General features: G+C 43.9%; 1 protein-coding gene across 1 annotated transcript in view; it reads left to right on the plus strand.

The window, feature by feature from the left end:
- The window catches only part of inpp5d (inositol polyphosphate-5-phosphatase D), a 184,255-nt gene that overhangs the window by 21,656 nt on the left and 145,665 nt on the right, over nt 1–16,934 (plus strand). The window contains exon 3 of the mRNA XM_078209150.1: nt 4,383–4,446. Within this exon, the coding sequence (XP_078065276.1) occupies nt 4,383–4,446 (64 nt within the window). The remainder of the gene's footprint in view (nt 1–4,382; nt 4,447–16,934) is intronic.

Here is a 16,934-nt window from a genome sequence, read left to right on the forward strand (position 1 = left end):
CCCCAAATAGAGTATTGTTTTCAGTTCTGTGCACCACACCTTTGGAAGGATGGCAAAATCTTGGAGATGTTGTAGAGGAGATTTACTAGATAGATCCTAGAGATCAAGAACATCTGTCATGTGGAGAGACTTGAGGAGCTGGGGTTGTTCTCCTTTTGTTGATAACTGGGAGACACAGATTTAAAGTGAAAGAACGAAGGAACCCGATGTGGCTTTGTGGGAACAAATGTTTTACACATTGTTCTGATTTGCGATGCACTGCCTGAAAGAGTGGCTGAAGCAGATTCAAGAGTAATTTTTGAAAGGAAAAATACTTGAAAAGGCTGTGGGGAAGGGATCAGGGGAGTGGGATTAACTGGATAGCTCTACCAAAGAGCCAGTTCAATAGACCAAATAGCTACCTCCTGCGCTATGTCAGTTTGATCTTTTAATACATAACACAAACATACATATGTGGGCATATTTATTTGTGCGTATAAACACGCAAACACACACAGATATGCATGCACAAACACCAAGGGGCTGAAAGGGTCTACAACAGAAGTGCAAAATGGGTGATTGCAAACCAACAGCCTGATTTACAATGGAATCAACCTTCTTTTCCATTGCTTTGACAAAAAAACAGGTTATTAATTCGTTAAAAGCCTGTATTGTTCTACTGGCCCGAGACAATTTTACCTTTAGTGTCCAGGAAAGGGAGTCAGATTAATCTTTGGGTTTAGGTACTATTAATCCTTGCTATGCTAAATCTCATCACTCAGGAGCAAACCTTTTTCTCAATGAAATATAAGGTCATCTCCACGGCAACCAAAGCGACCGCTTTGCTTGGTGCATCCAACAAGTGATAGCCATAAAAGTACAAACTCTGATTTAGCAGTAGTGTTACATTGTTAGAACAGTCAACGATTAGTGCTTGTGATTTTACCCAAAATGATTCACTCCACGCTTCAATCCTGATAGCTAGGCTGGTGAGAGGACCTTGATTAAGGGCAGGATTGAATCTACAAAAGAGAATGAAGTAAGGAAATTCCATAATAATTGTATAGTTTATCAGACAGTCAATACAGCATAATGGTATAACTGAAAGTAACTGCTGTTAACCTGGCTGTGTATACTGCTGACAACTGAATGAGTGTTGTGGATAAAGTAGTAGCCACTATCCAGGAAATGATCACAGTTCAGCTTTAGGATTTAGATAAGGTTATTGAGCTGCTGCAGCTTTATGCTTTGGTATTTGAGATTATGCCAATCCCATTCTGCCTTGATCGTAAGCCTGTTAAACATGGCTAGAACAGAACATCCCCCACTCTCATCTTGTCTTATCAGTAATATTCTTTAATGTTGATGTTTCATTACCTATATTTAAGTAAATCAGAAATAGGAGCAGGAGTAGACCATAAGGTCCCCAAACTTGCTGTACCATTTAGGTTTACTGGATCAATACCAGAAATGGGAGGGTTGTCTTATGAGGAATGGTTGGAGAGGTTCGGTTTGTATCCACTAGAGTTTACAAGAGTAAGATGGTACTTGATTGAAACCTTTAAGATCCTGAGGGGTATTGACAGGGTGAATGTGGAGGAGGTGTTTCCTCTTGTCAGAGAATCTAGAACTAGAGGTCACTGTTTAAAAATAAGAAGTCACTCGACTCATTTAAAGCAGAGATGAGGAGGAATTCTTTTCTCTCATAGGGTCATGAATCTCTGAAGCTGTCTTCCACAAAAGGCAATGGAAACAGAATCTTGAATATTTTTAAGGCTGAGCTAGATAGATCATTGATAAATAATTGGGAGAAAGGTTATTGGGGGTAAGAGGAATGTGGGGTTGAAGTTGCAATCAGATCAGCCATGATCGTGTTGAATGGCAGAGCAGGCTTGAGGGGCTGAATGGCCTATTCCTTCTCCTAATTCGTATATTTTACATCGGCTGCACTTTCTTACTTTCCTCATGTTCCTGCCAAATGCACTAAGAATTTAATTCATTTCAATGGGATAACTTTTCATTATTCTAAATTCCAGAGAATACAGGCCCATTCTATATAATCTCGCCTTGAAGGAAGGTGCACCATCCACCTCCCCCAACCCCCCCCACCCGACCCCGCCACTCCAAAGCTCTGTATAATTGTAGGAGCATTTCCTTACTCTTGTGCTGTTACTCCCCTGCAATACAGGCTAACATTCCACTTGCCTTCCTATTGCTTACAGTGCCAACATGCTAACTTTCTGTGATTTGTGAACATGACTTTCTTATGTTCTATAGATGTACAATTAAGGACTGAATTGTTGCACTCTTAAAGAATCTGGTTTGGGATTAAGATCCCTTTGGAACTTCTCTAGCACTCGTTCTAATTAGTAGATCTTCCTCGTCACTGTTTGGAAAGTTAGTGGTTGGGATATTTGTTGCTCATCTGTTGGGGCCTTCCAGAATTTTCCAAAACAGCTTTTATACGACAAAATTCAAAATAGGAGCAGTACTGAAGGAATGCTGCACTGTTAGAAGTTCAGAGTTTCGAGAAGAGTTAAACTGCACATTCAGGTAGAACCCTCCAGGATTGGTTAGTAAGTTAAAGTTTATTTATTAGTCACAAGTAAGGCTTACATTAACACTGCAATGAAGTTACTGTGAAATTCCCCTAGTCGCCACACTCCAGCGCCTGTTCAGGTCAATGCACCTAACCAGCACGTCTTTTAGACTGTGGGAGGAAACCGGAGCACCCAGAGGAAACCTATGCAGACACATGGAGAACGTGCAAACTCCACACAGACAGTGACCCAAGCCAGGAATCGAACCTAAGTCCCTGGCGCTGTGAGGCAGCAGTGCTAACCATTGTGCCACCGTGCTGCTTGAACTCAATCCATTCTGGCAACAGTGGGATTCAAACCCACAACTCCGCAGAGACTGGACCTTAATCCACAGGTTTAGGCCGCTTGGCCATGCTACGACGCTGCCTGGAATCCCCAGGAATTAAAGATCAATCTCCAGGACACTGTTGTGTGCAACTCTGGAGAAAAATCACTGAGACATTAAAGAAGATTATTTTCTTTGCCATTTTCTTTGAACATTTCTCTTTACCAGATATAAAAATATCTGGGGGAAAGCTTGGTTGGCTGTCATCCAAGTGGGTAATGAACCATTTTTCTTTCCAATTGGTGTAGTAAGACAGTACATCACAAAGATGGATGTGTTGGCTGACTAATGGTTAGTGTGTGGGATAGTCATGTGGTGAAACCTCCAGGAATACATTTAATCACAGTTGGCAACCCTATCGGGTTGACATAAAAGACCGTACAGTACTGTCCAACGAAGAGCAAGGGAGTTATCCCTTGTGTCTTGGTCAATATTGACCCCTTGACCAACATTATTAAACACTCTCAGGTCATTATCACATTGCTACTTGTGGGTCTTGGCTTTTCATAAATTAGAGACCATGTTTCTGCCATTATATCAGTGACCACTATTTAAAGTATTTCAGCATAGAGAGCTTTGAAGTGACCTGAGGTTGTGTAAAGCACTATATAAATACTGAAAAGCACAACAATTTGTTTCATCAGAAATGTGGCATCCCTGACAGTGTGCTACTCCTTCAGTACCGCACTTACTTTGAATTCTCTAGGATAAAGACTATCCTAGAATTCTTTTTAAAATCAGGTGAACAACAAATGCACCAAGCAGATTGCACAGATGCTTCTCCAGTTCGGGCCCCTTGAGCACCAGTGATTTTAATCAAGGTGGTTGCGCCTTCAGCTGCCTAGACTCTAAGCTCTGGAACTCCCTCCCTAAATCTCTCCGCCTCTCTACCTTTCTCATTCTCCTCTAAATTGCTCCTTAAAAACTGCTTTTTGGACCAAGCTTTTGGTCATCTGATCCAATATCTTCTTAGGTGCCAAATTCTGTTTGAGAATCATTCCTGTGAATCTCTTTGGGAATTAATTTCACAATGTTAAAGGCACTATATAAATACAAGTTGTTGTTGTAGTATGTTGAGCAGTTTTGGTCACCCTGCTTTGAATTAGATTTAGATGCTTTAGAAACGATTCAGAGAAAAATGATCAAAATTATTTCAAGCATTAAAGTACTAACTGAAGATGAAAGACTCAGATAGCTAATCCTAGCTGAATGGAGAAAAATAGAGCATTTTAAAGAGGGAAAGGTGGGGGGTGGTAGAGAGATGGCAAAGTGTAGGAAGGGATTTCCAGAGATGAGGGACTTAGCAGCATGATGATGGCACTGGTGATCGGCTGATAAAATGGGGCATGACTGGGTAGTCTGTTCTTTTCTTTTAACCCGTAACAGCAAATTCACAGCACAGAAAGAGGCGTGTGTGTGTGTGTGTGTGTGTGTGTACCAAATTTAATTGTCTCATTTTCTTTCTTCCTCTTTTCCAGCTTTGAAAATCGTATCTACACTTACAGGATTTTTATAAATGAGGACAATATGTTGTCTGTTCAGGTAGGTGACCACTTCAATCATGTTTCAAGCCCTGAACTATGTCAAAACCTGCGACTCCATCATCTGGAGAAACACTATGAATCTCTCGAGTACCAAATGAGCTCAAATAATTGCTGAGGCTCAGAGAGTCGGCAACTAATGTATTGTCAGTGACTATTTAAGAACAGAATTGCTAATAATGTTAGTAATCGCCAGTAGGCAAATACTAATAAAGATGAACCTGATGAGGAAAACTGTTAGAGTATGGTTCTCCCTACCCTGCTAGAGTTGGGAATAAGACATCTGTGGAGTGGGACATCTAGAATTGTGTACTGTGCTGCTCGGTTGATGCCCTTGAAGTTTTATTTGTTTGCTTCTGAAGGCGGCACGGTAGCACCTGTGGTTAGCACTGCTTCTTCACAGCTCCAGGGACCTGGGTTCGATTCCCGGCTTGGGTCACTGTCTGTGTGGAGTTTGCACATTCTCCTCGTGTCTGCGTGGGTTTCCTCCGGGTTCTCCGGTTTCCTCCCACTGTCCAAAGATGTGCGGGTTAGGTCGATTGGCCATGCTAAAAAATTGCCCCTTAGTGTCCTGAGATGCGTAGGTTAGAGGGATTAGCGGGTAAATATGTAGGGATATGGGGGTAGGGCCTGGGTGGGATTGTGGTCGGTGCAGACTCGATGGGCCCAGTGGCCTCTTTCTGCACTGTGGGGTTTCTATGATTGAAGGGAAGTCTCATCACTTTTGATAAATGCAAAATACTCCAGATGCTGGAAAGCTGAAATAAAAACAGAAAATGCGGGAGATACTCAGGAAATCTAGCAGCATCTGTGGAGAGATGAAAACAGATTTTTAACATTCAGAGTCAAATATGACTATTCTTCAAACTCTTGTAGAAAGAATCACATTTGACTCAAAGCATTAGCTCCATTTCTCTCTTCTCAGATGCTGCCAGACTTGCTGACTATTTCCAGCATTTTCTGTTTTTTATTTTGCATTCATCTTTTGGTGGCGTCTCTCAGGTTGTGAGAGTCCCTTGGTAGGTTGGATGGAAACTATGATGGGAGTGATTTTATGGCTTATGGGGAGAGTCAACTGTGTGAGCTATTTCATCTCTTTATTCCATGCGTTAACTGTTTACTTCAAAATCTGTGGATGTATATGAGAGCATAAATATTGCAAGGATATTCGCTGTCCTTGCGACACACACAATAAATGACTACGTGGATGAGATATCAGAAGGCAACTAATTAGCCTGAAGTCAGATATCACTGTGAATCATTGGGAGGAAGAATAATAGCAATGTAAGTTTTGTGATACTCAATGCTTGAACATGTGCTCCTGGCTCTACATCAGTAGCCTTCATTCATGGAATTAGAAATAATGACAGACTTGCATTTATATAGCACCTTTCATAATCTCAGGATGTCCCAAAGGGCTTCATGTTTAATTAAGTATTTTTGAAGCACATTCACTGCAGTAAGGCACCGGAGGCGGTAGTGAATTTGTACACAACAAGCTTCCACAAAAAGAATGTGATAATGACCAGATTGAGCTATTAGTTCAGGAATAAATATTCACCAGGACATCAGGGAGAAATCCCCTGTTCTTCTTTGAAATAGTGTTTTGGAAACGTTTATGTTCACCTGAGAGGGCAATTGGGGCATCAGAGTAATGTCTCATCTCAAAGATAGCAGCTCCAACAATGCACGACAATCTCAGTACTGCACTGGAGGACCAGATGGAAATTTGTGCACAAGTGACCTAAATTCACTATTTTCTGACTAAGAGTGCTACCATTGAGCCATTTTTAGATGTTACTGAGATGTCAGTGGCACTGACCGGGGTGAGTTGAAAATAGCTTTCATTCATGCACAAGATGGTAATGGAGTTGGAAGAGCCTTTAGAAACTTACTCCATAGAACCTCTGGGTGGCTGCAACTGCAATGTGATGTTGACACAGCAAAATTGATATTTGCATATTTTCAGTGAAACATGAACAAAATCATGAAGCAACTTCAGTGGACATGAAGAGTTGTCCAACTTAATGACAATAAGATACAATACAATCGCTCGTCGCATTGCACATAGGAAATCAAGAGCCAGTGTAGTCCTCAAGTGAAGCTTCGCTTGCAGAGAGAATTTAGCTGCCATTTCTAAGTCCTTATTTTGGGAATTGGGGGATGGGGGGTGCTGCTGGCAAGAACTGGAATGTAGAGAGTGTTTGCATGATTTTGAGATTAAGGAAGATTCTGGTATGGACTGGGTTGGTGTGAGTGCTGTGGGCAATGGGAAAACTCCCTTATTTCTTGCCACAATCTTTCACTGGTCTTCTGCTGGAAGATTGGTCATAGCTGTTGTTTTAGTCCTGATCAGCTTGGCTGCCATTTCTGTGTAGCTGCATGTTGGAGCTCTCAATTAAGAGCTGTCTCAGAGTTATCACCTCTTGCTGCTTCACAGACCCGGCTGTCTATAGGAAGCCAGATATGTACCTGCCCCAAGTAAACTCTTAAAGTTCCTTTTAATAATCAACAGAAAAAAACCCGTGGAACCTATAGGCTCCCAGTTTTATTTGCTCCAGCCTAATTTACACTGAAGTAGGTCATTTGACCCATTATACTTGCATGGGGTCTTTAACTGAAGTTGTCTACTCTAGTCCCTTTGCTCTCTCCTTTTTTCCAGATCCTTTTATATTCCTCCTTTTCAAAAAATGTATCCAATTCTTTTTTGATGATATTGTAGCAACTATTTGATGGGCGGAATCATCCCCTCCCACTATTGGCATCTTGTTATTGGAATTCAGATTAATATATGACCGGAATTCTGTACCCCACCCCCTCAATCACCTCTGTCTGATCAGCTGCCCATCAGCGGCATTTACACCAGGAACCATGAGTGGGGCAGGGGTGGAGAAGGAGAACACGAGTTGATGAGGTTAAAGGAGTGACAAGAAGAAAGGGACCATGACTAAGGGGAGGAGGGGGAGAAGGGGACCTGAGTGAGGGGTGGGGGGTGGAAAAGGAGACATGGGGTGATGGTATGGAGAAGGGGATGTGAGTTGTGGGGGAGGGATGGATTCAGAGGGAGATGTTGATAGTATCAAGAGTGGAATTCTGGGAGCAAACCGAGGGTATCCACTACTCCCCCAATTTTTGTATCATATGCAAATTTACTAATCAGACCAGCTACATTTTCCTCCAATTTATTTATATATATTACAGAGACCCCAGCACTGATCCTTATGGAACACCACTTGTCACAGACCTCCAGTTAGAAAGGTACCCTTCACTGCTACTCTGTTTTCTATGCCCAAGCCAGTTTTGTATCCTTCTTACCAGCTCTCTTCAGATCCCATATGACTTCACCCTCTGTATCAGCCTGTCATGAGGAACCTTATCAAAGGCTTTACTAAAGTCCATGTATACAACATCCACTGCCCTGCCCGAATCAATCTTTCTTGTCACTTCCTCAAAGAACTCAATCAAGTTTGTGAGACACGACCTCTCCTTTGTATCATATGCAAATTTACTAATCAGACCAGCTACATTTTCCTCCAATTTACTTATATATATTACAGAGACCCCAGCACTGATCCTTATGGAACACCACTTGTCACAGACCTCCAGTTAGAAAGGTACCCTTCACTGCTACTCTGTTTTCTATGCCCAAGCCAGTTTTGTATCCTTCTTACCAGCTCTCTTCAGATCCCATATGACTTCACTCTCTGTATCAGCCTGTCATGAGGAACCTTATCAAAGGCTTTACTAAAGTCCATGTATACAACATCCACTGCCCTGCCCGAATCAATCTTTCTTGTCACTTCCTCAAAAGAACTCAATCAAGTTTGTGAGACACGACCTCTGCCTATTCTCTTCCATAGGTGAGTACATCCTGTCCCTAAGAATCTTCTCCAATTATTTCTCCACCACTGGTGTAAGGCTCAGAGGCCTGTAATTTCCTGGATTGTCTCTTCTGCCCTTCTTAAACAGAGGAACAATGTTAGCTACTCTCCAATCCTCTGGTACCTCGCCCGTGGCTAAAGAGGATACAAAGATTTTGGCCAAGGCCTCAGCAAGTTCCTCCCTCGTGTCTCTCAGTACTCTGGGATAGACCCTATCTGGTCCCAGGGACTTGTCCACCTTAATGTTTTTCAAAACCTCCAATACCTCCTCCCTTTTTATCTCAACATGTCCTAGAATATCAACATCCTCCTTTCTACACTCATCATCCACCACATCCTTCTCCTTTGTGAATACTGATGCAAAGTACTCGTTAAGGACCTCACCTACCTCATCTGGCTCCACACACAAATTCCCTCCACTGTCCTTGAGTGGACCTACCCTTTTCTTAGCTACCCTCTTCCTCCTTAAATATGCATAAAAAGGCCTGGGATTCTCCTTAACCCTGCCTGCCAAGGACATTTCATGGCCCCTTTTTACCCTCCTAAATCCCTGTTTAAGTTCTTTCCTGCTATCTTTGTATTCGTCAGGAGTCTTTCTGTTTTCAATTTCCTGAAATTTATGTATGCCTCCTTCTTCTTTTTCACTAAGCTCACAATCTCTCTTGTCATCCAGGGTTCCCAAATCTTGCCATCTTTATCCTTTGTTTTTACAGGGACATACTTGTCCTGAATTGTTAACAACTGACTTTTAAAAGATTCCCACATATCGGATGTGGATTTACCCTCAAAGAGCTGCCCCCAGTCTACATTCCCTAGCTCCTGCCTAATGCTGTCGTAGTTAGCCTTCCCCCAGGTTAGTACTTTCACTCTGGGACTACTTCTATCCTTTTCTACAAGAATCTTGAGACTTTTAGAATTGTGATCACTGTTCCCAAAATGGTCCCCTACTGAGACATCAATCACCTGTCCGGGCTTGTTTCCCAGAACCAGGTCTAAGATAGCCCCTTCCCGAGTTAGACTATCTACATATTGCCTCAAGAAGCACTCTTGGACACACTGAACAAATTCTGCCCCGTCTAAGCCCCTGGCACTAAAGGAATCCCAGTCTATGGTGGGGGAGTTAAAATTGCCCACCACATCAACCCTGTTGTTTTTACATCTTCCCATAATCTGTTGACATACCAGTTCTTCTATTTCACGCTGGCTGTTGGGAGGTCTCTAGTACAACCCCAACAGTGTGATTGCACCGCTCCTGTTCCTGAGTTCTACCCATATGGCCTCACTGCTTGATCCCACCAAGGTGTCCTCCCTCTGTATAGCTGTGACATTTTCCTTAATCAATAAAGCAACACCCCCACCTCTTTTGTCACCCTTTCTATCTCGCCTGAAGCACCTAAATCCTGGAATGCTTAGCTGCCAGTCCAGCGCTTCTTTCATCCAAGTCTCTGTAATTGGGAGGGCGGGTCCACATACAGTGACAGGCTGAAGAGTTATTGTTTGGTGGGGGGGGGGGGGGGGGGGGTGTCATTCAAAGGTGATGGTAGGGAGGTTAAATATGACACTAGGAGGTTGAGGTATCAGTGGTGATGGGGGATGGTGTGGATTATCAGTGGAGGATAGAAGGTGTTTGAGCAGGCCTGGAATGAACCACACATCATTGCTGCTGAGGCATTGACCAATACCTCAGTGCCCAGTTCAATAAATGCTGGATGTGGGGAGGTTCATTGGTTAGACAGACTTGCAGGTCAGCTCTACGGGACAACTGAAGGGAGCCCCAACATTTTGACAAGGGAAAAAGATTTAATGGAATAGGCTGTGAAGGGCTAGAGAACAGTGTGCATGGGTGATGCACCATCAATCAAGCAAAGACTAGTTTGTATGCAAAAACAAATAGGCTTTTATTAGCAAAAGACTTGGAGCACACCCATGCCGATGAACTGGTCCAGACCGAGGCGGGGGGGGGCAGTGGGGGGGGGAGTGGGGAGCAGTCGCCTTTATACCTGGACCGGGGGGGGAGGAGTCCCGGGCAAGGCCAGCAGGGACGTGTTCAGGCATGTCACACACACAGGCAATAAGCTAACAGTGGTTTACCACAATGGGAGGCTCTCGCAAATGGCTCACAAGGCCTCTGGCAAGGCTGATGCCTCCATGTGCAGACATGATTCAGGGAATATAGACCCAGCCTGAGTTGGCCCCTTAAATTTGGGGCTGCGCACAGGCATTAACGTTAACTAAAGCAATAAAAACCCAGTAGACCTCCATAACTGTACATGTGTTGATAAGTGTGCAGCAACAATGAACAATGCACCCATGTCACCAGAGTGAACTCAGAATTTCTTCATGTTACATTGTCTATCACTGTGTCTAGGTGCTCCCCCAACATCCACAGCAGGGGTGGAGGCAGCCTTCTGACCAAATGCCCTCTTGTTTCTAATGAGTTTGGCAGGCATCCTCTGGACGCTTGAGGCCTGGAGGGTCCTGACTTTCTTTGGGTCTCCTGCTCAGGTGCAACTTCAGCAGCCCCATAGGCTGGAGCTGATGGATTCATAGAGCAGACTCAAAACATCTGGACACTCTTGGAGAATCCTGAATGGAGGTCCCAGAGGTGTCTGACGCTCCTCATCCCTTTAGGTGCCCAAGGGTCCATCCCTGACACCTGGAAGAAGGTCATGGTGCACCATCCCCTTCTTGCGTAACCAATGCAAAAGCTTGCTCCTGGCTAGAGCAATGGAATGTAGATCTGTGCACATCTCCAGCAGAAATTGGGCATTCTGCTGGACCAGATTCTCCACAGCGTCCGCCATCTTCCCAATGAAGACCCCAGTGTATGCACACATCAATGCCACTATATCGGAGAGCAGGCAGACAGATTCCTTTGCCTCGCGTGCCACTCTGTTGATGGCCTATGACACCTTTGCTTGATGTTCCCCCTCTGCTCACTGCATTTGCATCATCTTGTCCAAGACCATTCCCAGAGGCTCATCGTCTGACTCAGTCTTAGCAGAAGACTCTTTTTCAGCAGTCCTCTGATTGCTGGATCCCTTGGCTGTTCCTGTCTCCTCTTGCTGTGAACACGTGTCCATGAGGTGACCACCAGAGTGTGAGCCTGAGCTAGATCTGTGACCCACTGTGGTGTGTCTCTGAGCTGATGGATGTTGCAGATCAATGCTGTGATGGCTCTACAGGTGAGAATTCACTGTCATCCTCCTTGCTCCACTGTGGGCTGGAGCTGGGGCTGGACCCAGGATCAGAGTTTGGCCTCCCCCTCTTCCTGTTGGCAACTGTAATGGAAAGAGGAGAAAATGAGTGACTGCCTGAGCTACCTCCTCCATTGCACTAAGCATTACCTTTAGTTTTCCATGTGAAGCGATTAATTTTCTCACTGGATGCTTGGAGGAGACTGGACTCGCCGTTCCCACAGGAATGATCATGTTCCTCCCTGCCAGCATGGCAGCCCACACTCCATATTTCATGAGGGGGCAGAGATTGGACATGACCCCTCCCATATTTTCTCTCCTGTACCTGTTGTGTGCTAACTTGTCCTCCATAAAGATAAAAAATGTTTTGAGAGTATGTGTGATGCAGGTGACATTCACATGCTGCCAATCATCATCGCCAACCAATTGGCAGCTGTCTACCGCATGGAAGATGCACTGCTGTTAGTCCCCAAGGAAACTTCAACGGCACTCTCCAGAACCCCAGGCTCCAGCAGCTAAAAGGACAAGGACAACAGAGGTATGGCAGCAGCAATGTCTGCAGGTGCCCTCTACCCCAACCAGCCCCCCCATATCAACCCCCAAAATTTGTATCTTCAGTGTGGCTGGGTCAGTGACCCACAGTCATCTCCCTACCTGCAGACCACATGGACTGCATCCCAACATCATGTGAAGGCTTTTTATGCCAGGGCAGCACAGATGGAAGCTTTGTCACTGAGGCGCATGTCCTAGTTCCCATTCAGAGGTGAGTATGGGAAATGAGGGGTTCACTTACCCTGGTTTCATGGATGAGGGTCATTCATTCTTTCCCTGCATGGCAGAGTAGTCCTCTTGTGTGTGGAGTTGGCACTCCACTACATTGGTGATTTCTTACCATGCAGGAGTGGACCTCCTCCTCCCATCGCTTGGGTAAAGGACATCCTTCCTGTTGCCCACGACATTCTAAAGTCTGTCTAACAAGACATCGTTGAACCTTGGGGCCAGTGCTGGATGGCTTGTGCCCACTCATGACCTGCTCTGAAGTCCAGTACGTGATGAATGAATTGCTGTTGGGCACTTTTTAAATGTAGCACCCGGATATGATGGCAGAGACACAACGTCCTCCCTGTCCCACCGAATGACTCATTGGGAAACCCCCAGCTGCAGAAAAAATGCATTGTGCGATTTGGCACATTTTGCCACTAGGCTCCAGCAATGGTAAACACTCCCGTTTCCCAATCCCATCATGTGACTAAGGCCCAGGGCAGACAATTCCACCCAATCTTTGTAATAACAACTGTATGAGAAAAGATTCCTTTTAACTTCCCTTTTTCAATACTGATCCACTGAAAATCTTTTCTTGTGTTCCTTTAACCTTCTGTGTTGCAATGAAAATGCTCCAATTTTTCAAACCTTTCTTCCTGTCTATAACCTTTCATTGCTGTTATAATTGTCCTGAATCTCTGCTTGCTCTGATACCCTTCCTATAATGTGGTAGTTGGGACTGCACACAATATTCTAACTGGGGCTGGATCAATGACTTGTGTAAATTTAACAAAACTTCCCTGCTTTTAATGTGCTCAGCATTTGAAACCAAGAATCCCAGTTACCTTCTTGTGGCCTTTTCTTTTTTGCACTCTGACTTTTAAAAGTCTATGTATCTGCTCCCGAGATCTCTCCCCTTCCGTTCTATTAGGTATCTTTTCTCAAAAACTACCACTTCACATTGCCCAGCATTGAACTACATCTGCCATCTATCTCACCACTCTGCTCACCACTCTTGTCTCCTCCTGCAGTCTCTTGCATTGATCGCCTCTCCCCTAAGGAAAAAACAGTTAAAGTGCTCAGACCAGTGCCAGTCATTTCCAACTTTTACTGCTTTTTAGCTGGTGTCATCAGATAACTCAGAAGATGGGAGCCGGCCATCATTCTCCATTCCGGAGGGCGGCAAGTTCTAACCTGAGTGTCACCCTGTCAAGGGGCTGCCTGAAAAGAAAACTACTGACCCTATCCTCCCACTTAGCATCAGGGGTCAAGCTGCTACTCCAGCTGGGGCTCAGAAATAGGCTCCTCTTTCCACCCTTCCCATTCACGTGGTGAGGCCAGATGCTTAGCTGTGTTCCATTTGAGGGCCTATGGGTGGGAGCGCCTGACCTCCTATTCCTCCTTGTATCAATGCCTTTGAGATGGTGGATCTCCAACACTATCCTGGAAATAAGTGCAGGTTCCAGTTGAGTTCGTGGGCATTGGAACTGAACTCCAGCTCCTAGATTTGCAGTAGGAGAACCTTTGAACAAATATAGATTTTCCGATCTTTCCCCATCATGAAGGCACTACGTATTGCGAATATAAATGAAAGATTTCAATGTCCAATTAATCTTTTTCTCGAAGGAAGAGCTGGTCAGCAAGATTAATCCCTGACTCTTGACCTGAATCTAACTTCAGAAACACCTGTTATAACAGCAAAGTTTGGAGGTGTTGTCATACTGAGTTCACATTGCTCAGTTACGGAGCCTGTGCGGCCACTGATGTGTATTTCTCATCTCCCTGCCTGACTAACAATTAAGATGGAGCGAGAAGAGAGCGAGTGATTAGGCCTCACTTGTTGGTCAGAGCCTGCGTCTTCAGCCAGCCTGGGAACACTGAGTGCTTCAACGTTTTGCGGAAGTTGCTAATTAAGACATCGATTCCAAGTTGCTTGGTGAGAGCTTCTGTAAAAGAGGAAGAGGTGACTGCGTATTCGGTAAGGCTAATGTGGTCTGAAGCTGAACCAACTCACTCAGCAAAGTTAAATTTAACCCTTGAGTGTGAATCTATAAAATAAAACCCATCATGTTTCTTTGCTTCTCTTCATTGTCCAAGAATGTTTCTTGACTCTCTCATGTCTCTTTAGCCAGTGAATTTGGTGGTCACTCATTAAGCCATCTCACAATTATCCTTGAGAACCCCTATTCACCGCACTGCTTGTTTTGAAGTTACACTTACTTTAGTGTTTATTGAAGGTCAAATAAGCCATCAAAGGGTAAAGAGCCTGAGTGACTTACGTTGTGGCCTTGGGTGACTGTGTGGAGTTTGCATGTTTTTCCTGTGTCTGCACGGGTTTCCTCCCGCAGTCCAAAGATGTCGAAGTTAGGTGAATTGGCCATGTTAAATTGCCGCTTGGTGTACAAGGATGTGTGGGTTAGGGGGATTAGCCATGGTAAATGTATGATGGGGGTTACAGGGATAGGAGGGAGAGAGGACCAAGGTATGATTCTCTGTCAGAGAGTTGGCGCAAACTCTATGGGCCAAATGGCCTCCTCCTGCACTGTAGGGATTCTATGATCCTATGTTCTAATCTGGAAACCCAGTTGGTGAAGAATAATATCGAAGTCAATCTTTATTCATCTTGCAGAACCACCCCACAATTGCAGCATGTGTTTCTTTGTATGTGTTCAAATGAAACTGTAATTAATGCTTTCTAACTGCATAAAATTAAACTCAATTAGCACACAATTTACAGTGTATACATAAAATAATGGATAACTGGGAGTAAGTTCCAGGCTTGTAATCTAATTGAGGGGTTTGGTTTATGTTTAGCATAACAGGTAACCAGGAGTAAATTGCAGGCTGAAAGCTAATTCTGAAACAGGTGAGAAAACCATCTTTCTGGCTTTAAGGTTCTTTGAAGCAAGAAATCCAGACAAGCATTGTTTCTGATATTCCTGCAAGGAGCAGATAATGTTCCTATCCTCCTTCCAGTAGGTACATGTCCACTTATCCAAATCCAGAGTATATCTGCAGCTTGGTGGATCCAAGGTTTTGGAAACCTCTTCCCCAATTGTGTCAGGGGTTCCAATGGAGGTTAACCAGCTAGTAGTCCTCATTAATGAATCAATTAATGAATCAATTAATGAAGAGCAGTAAACTGCTGACCCGCTGAGATCTGTTACCCCTCCCTGGAACTGAGTGGGAAGAAACTTCATCCCCTGCTCTGTGACAGCCTTGACTCCCCCTAGTTCCATCAGGGAGTCAGGTTGGCTAGTCTGTCACAGCAGTACCCAGGAGTACTGCTAGCCAGTTTGCTACATGTGTTTGCGTTGTTGGGTCTTCCTCTTAGTTTCAGTGCCAGCCACAGCCAGTTGGCTTATTGTTTGCAATTGAAGTCTTTCACTTTCAAACTCATGGTGTATCATGATCACTATTTCCACTGGATATTTTACTATAACATTACTAATTAACCCTGCTTCATTACACAATACTAGATCTCTAAAATAGCTTTATCCCTCATTAGTTCCATAATATATTGCTCCAGGAAATTGTCATGAAAACAGTCTATAAATTTATCTTTGAGACCTAATTTGTTTACTCCAGTCTATATGAAGATTAAAAAGTCACACAATTATTGCATTGCCTTTGTTACAAGCTCCAGTAGTCTTTTGTTTAATGCTCTGTCCAACAGCATAACTACTGTTGGAGAGCCTGTAATATTCTGACTCTTGCTATTCCTAATTTCTACCCATGCTAATTCTACTACATAATTTGAGACCAGATTCTCTTTCACTGATGTCCTCATGTCATCCCTTACTAGCAGGGCCACCTCTCCTCCTTTGCCATTCTGTCTGCCTTTCCAAAATATTGTGCACCCTGGAATATTTATTTTCCATCTTGATCACCGTGTACCCATGTCTCTGTGATGGTAAAGATGCTCATTCGCCAGTTTAGGGAAAACACAACTCATTTATTTACACGTTAAAACTATATGGTGGCTTGCAGCCTTGTGGTTGCAATCAGCTCCCAAGATGACTCTTGAGTACAGAAGCCCATGCTTACCCCACCCTGCTCCCCAATTTCCCTGAGTCATGTGACCCTTACTCTGCTGATCCATCCTTAAAGGAACAATGACTACACCACCAGCTAGCTTTCTCTCAAAGTTTTCTTCCTCTCCTCTCCCTGGGGCATATTTGGGGGTAAATCTTGACTCTAAGAGATTGTGTACAAATCATTATCCTGTTCTCTTTCTTTGGGGCACACATTCAACACCAGTTCATTTGGTAATGTCCATTTGAGCCTACACAGTGAGTGGTGGAAGGCTATTCAGCTGTACGAAGCATAACACTAGAACTTGCCCTGGTTTTACCTGATGTCCTGCACACACATTTGGGGTCATTTTAACATGATGAGCCACACCTATCAGGAAAGTTTTGGATCGAGTGTGGTGCTGGTTATATACACCCTTCCTGATTTTAACTTCCTTTGAAGTTAATGCAGAGTAATAATAGATAGATGTAAAACTAGTGTTCCAACCAATCACGTTGGTTTTCTGCCTAGTGAGTTAAGTTCAGATTACCTTTTCTAGCAGGTAGATAGCCAGTGTTATAGGCCAGGCTGTTCTCCAATAATTTTGCATATGCAAACAGTTTGGTGACACTTAT

Source organism: Mustelus asterias, chromosome 3, assembly GCF_964213995.1.
Source record: "Mustelus asterias chromosome 3, sMusAst1.hap1.1, whole genome shotgun sequence".
NCBI lineage: Eukaryota > Metazoa > Chordata > Chondrichthyes > Carcharhiniformes > Triakidae > Mustelus > Mustelus asterias.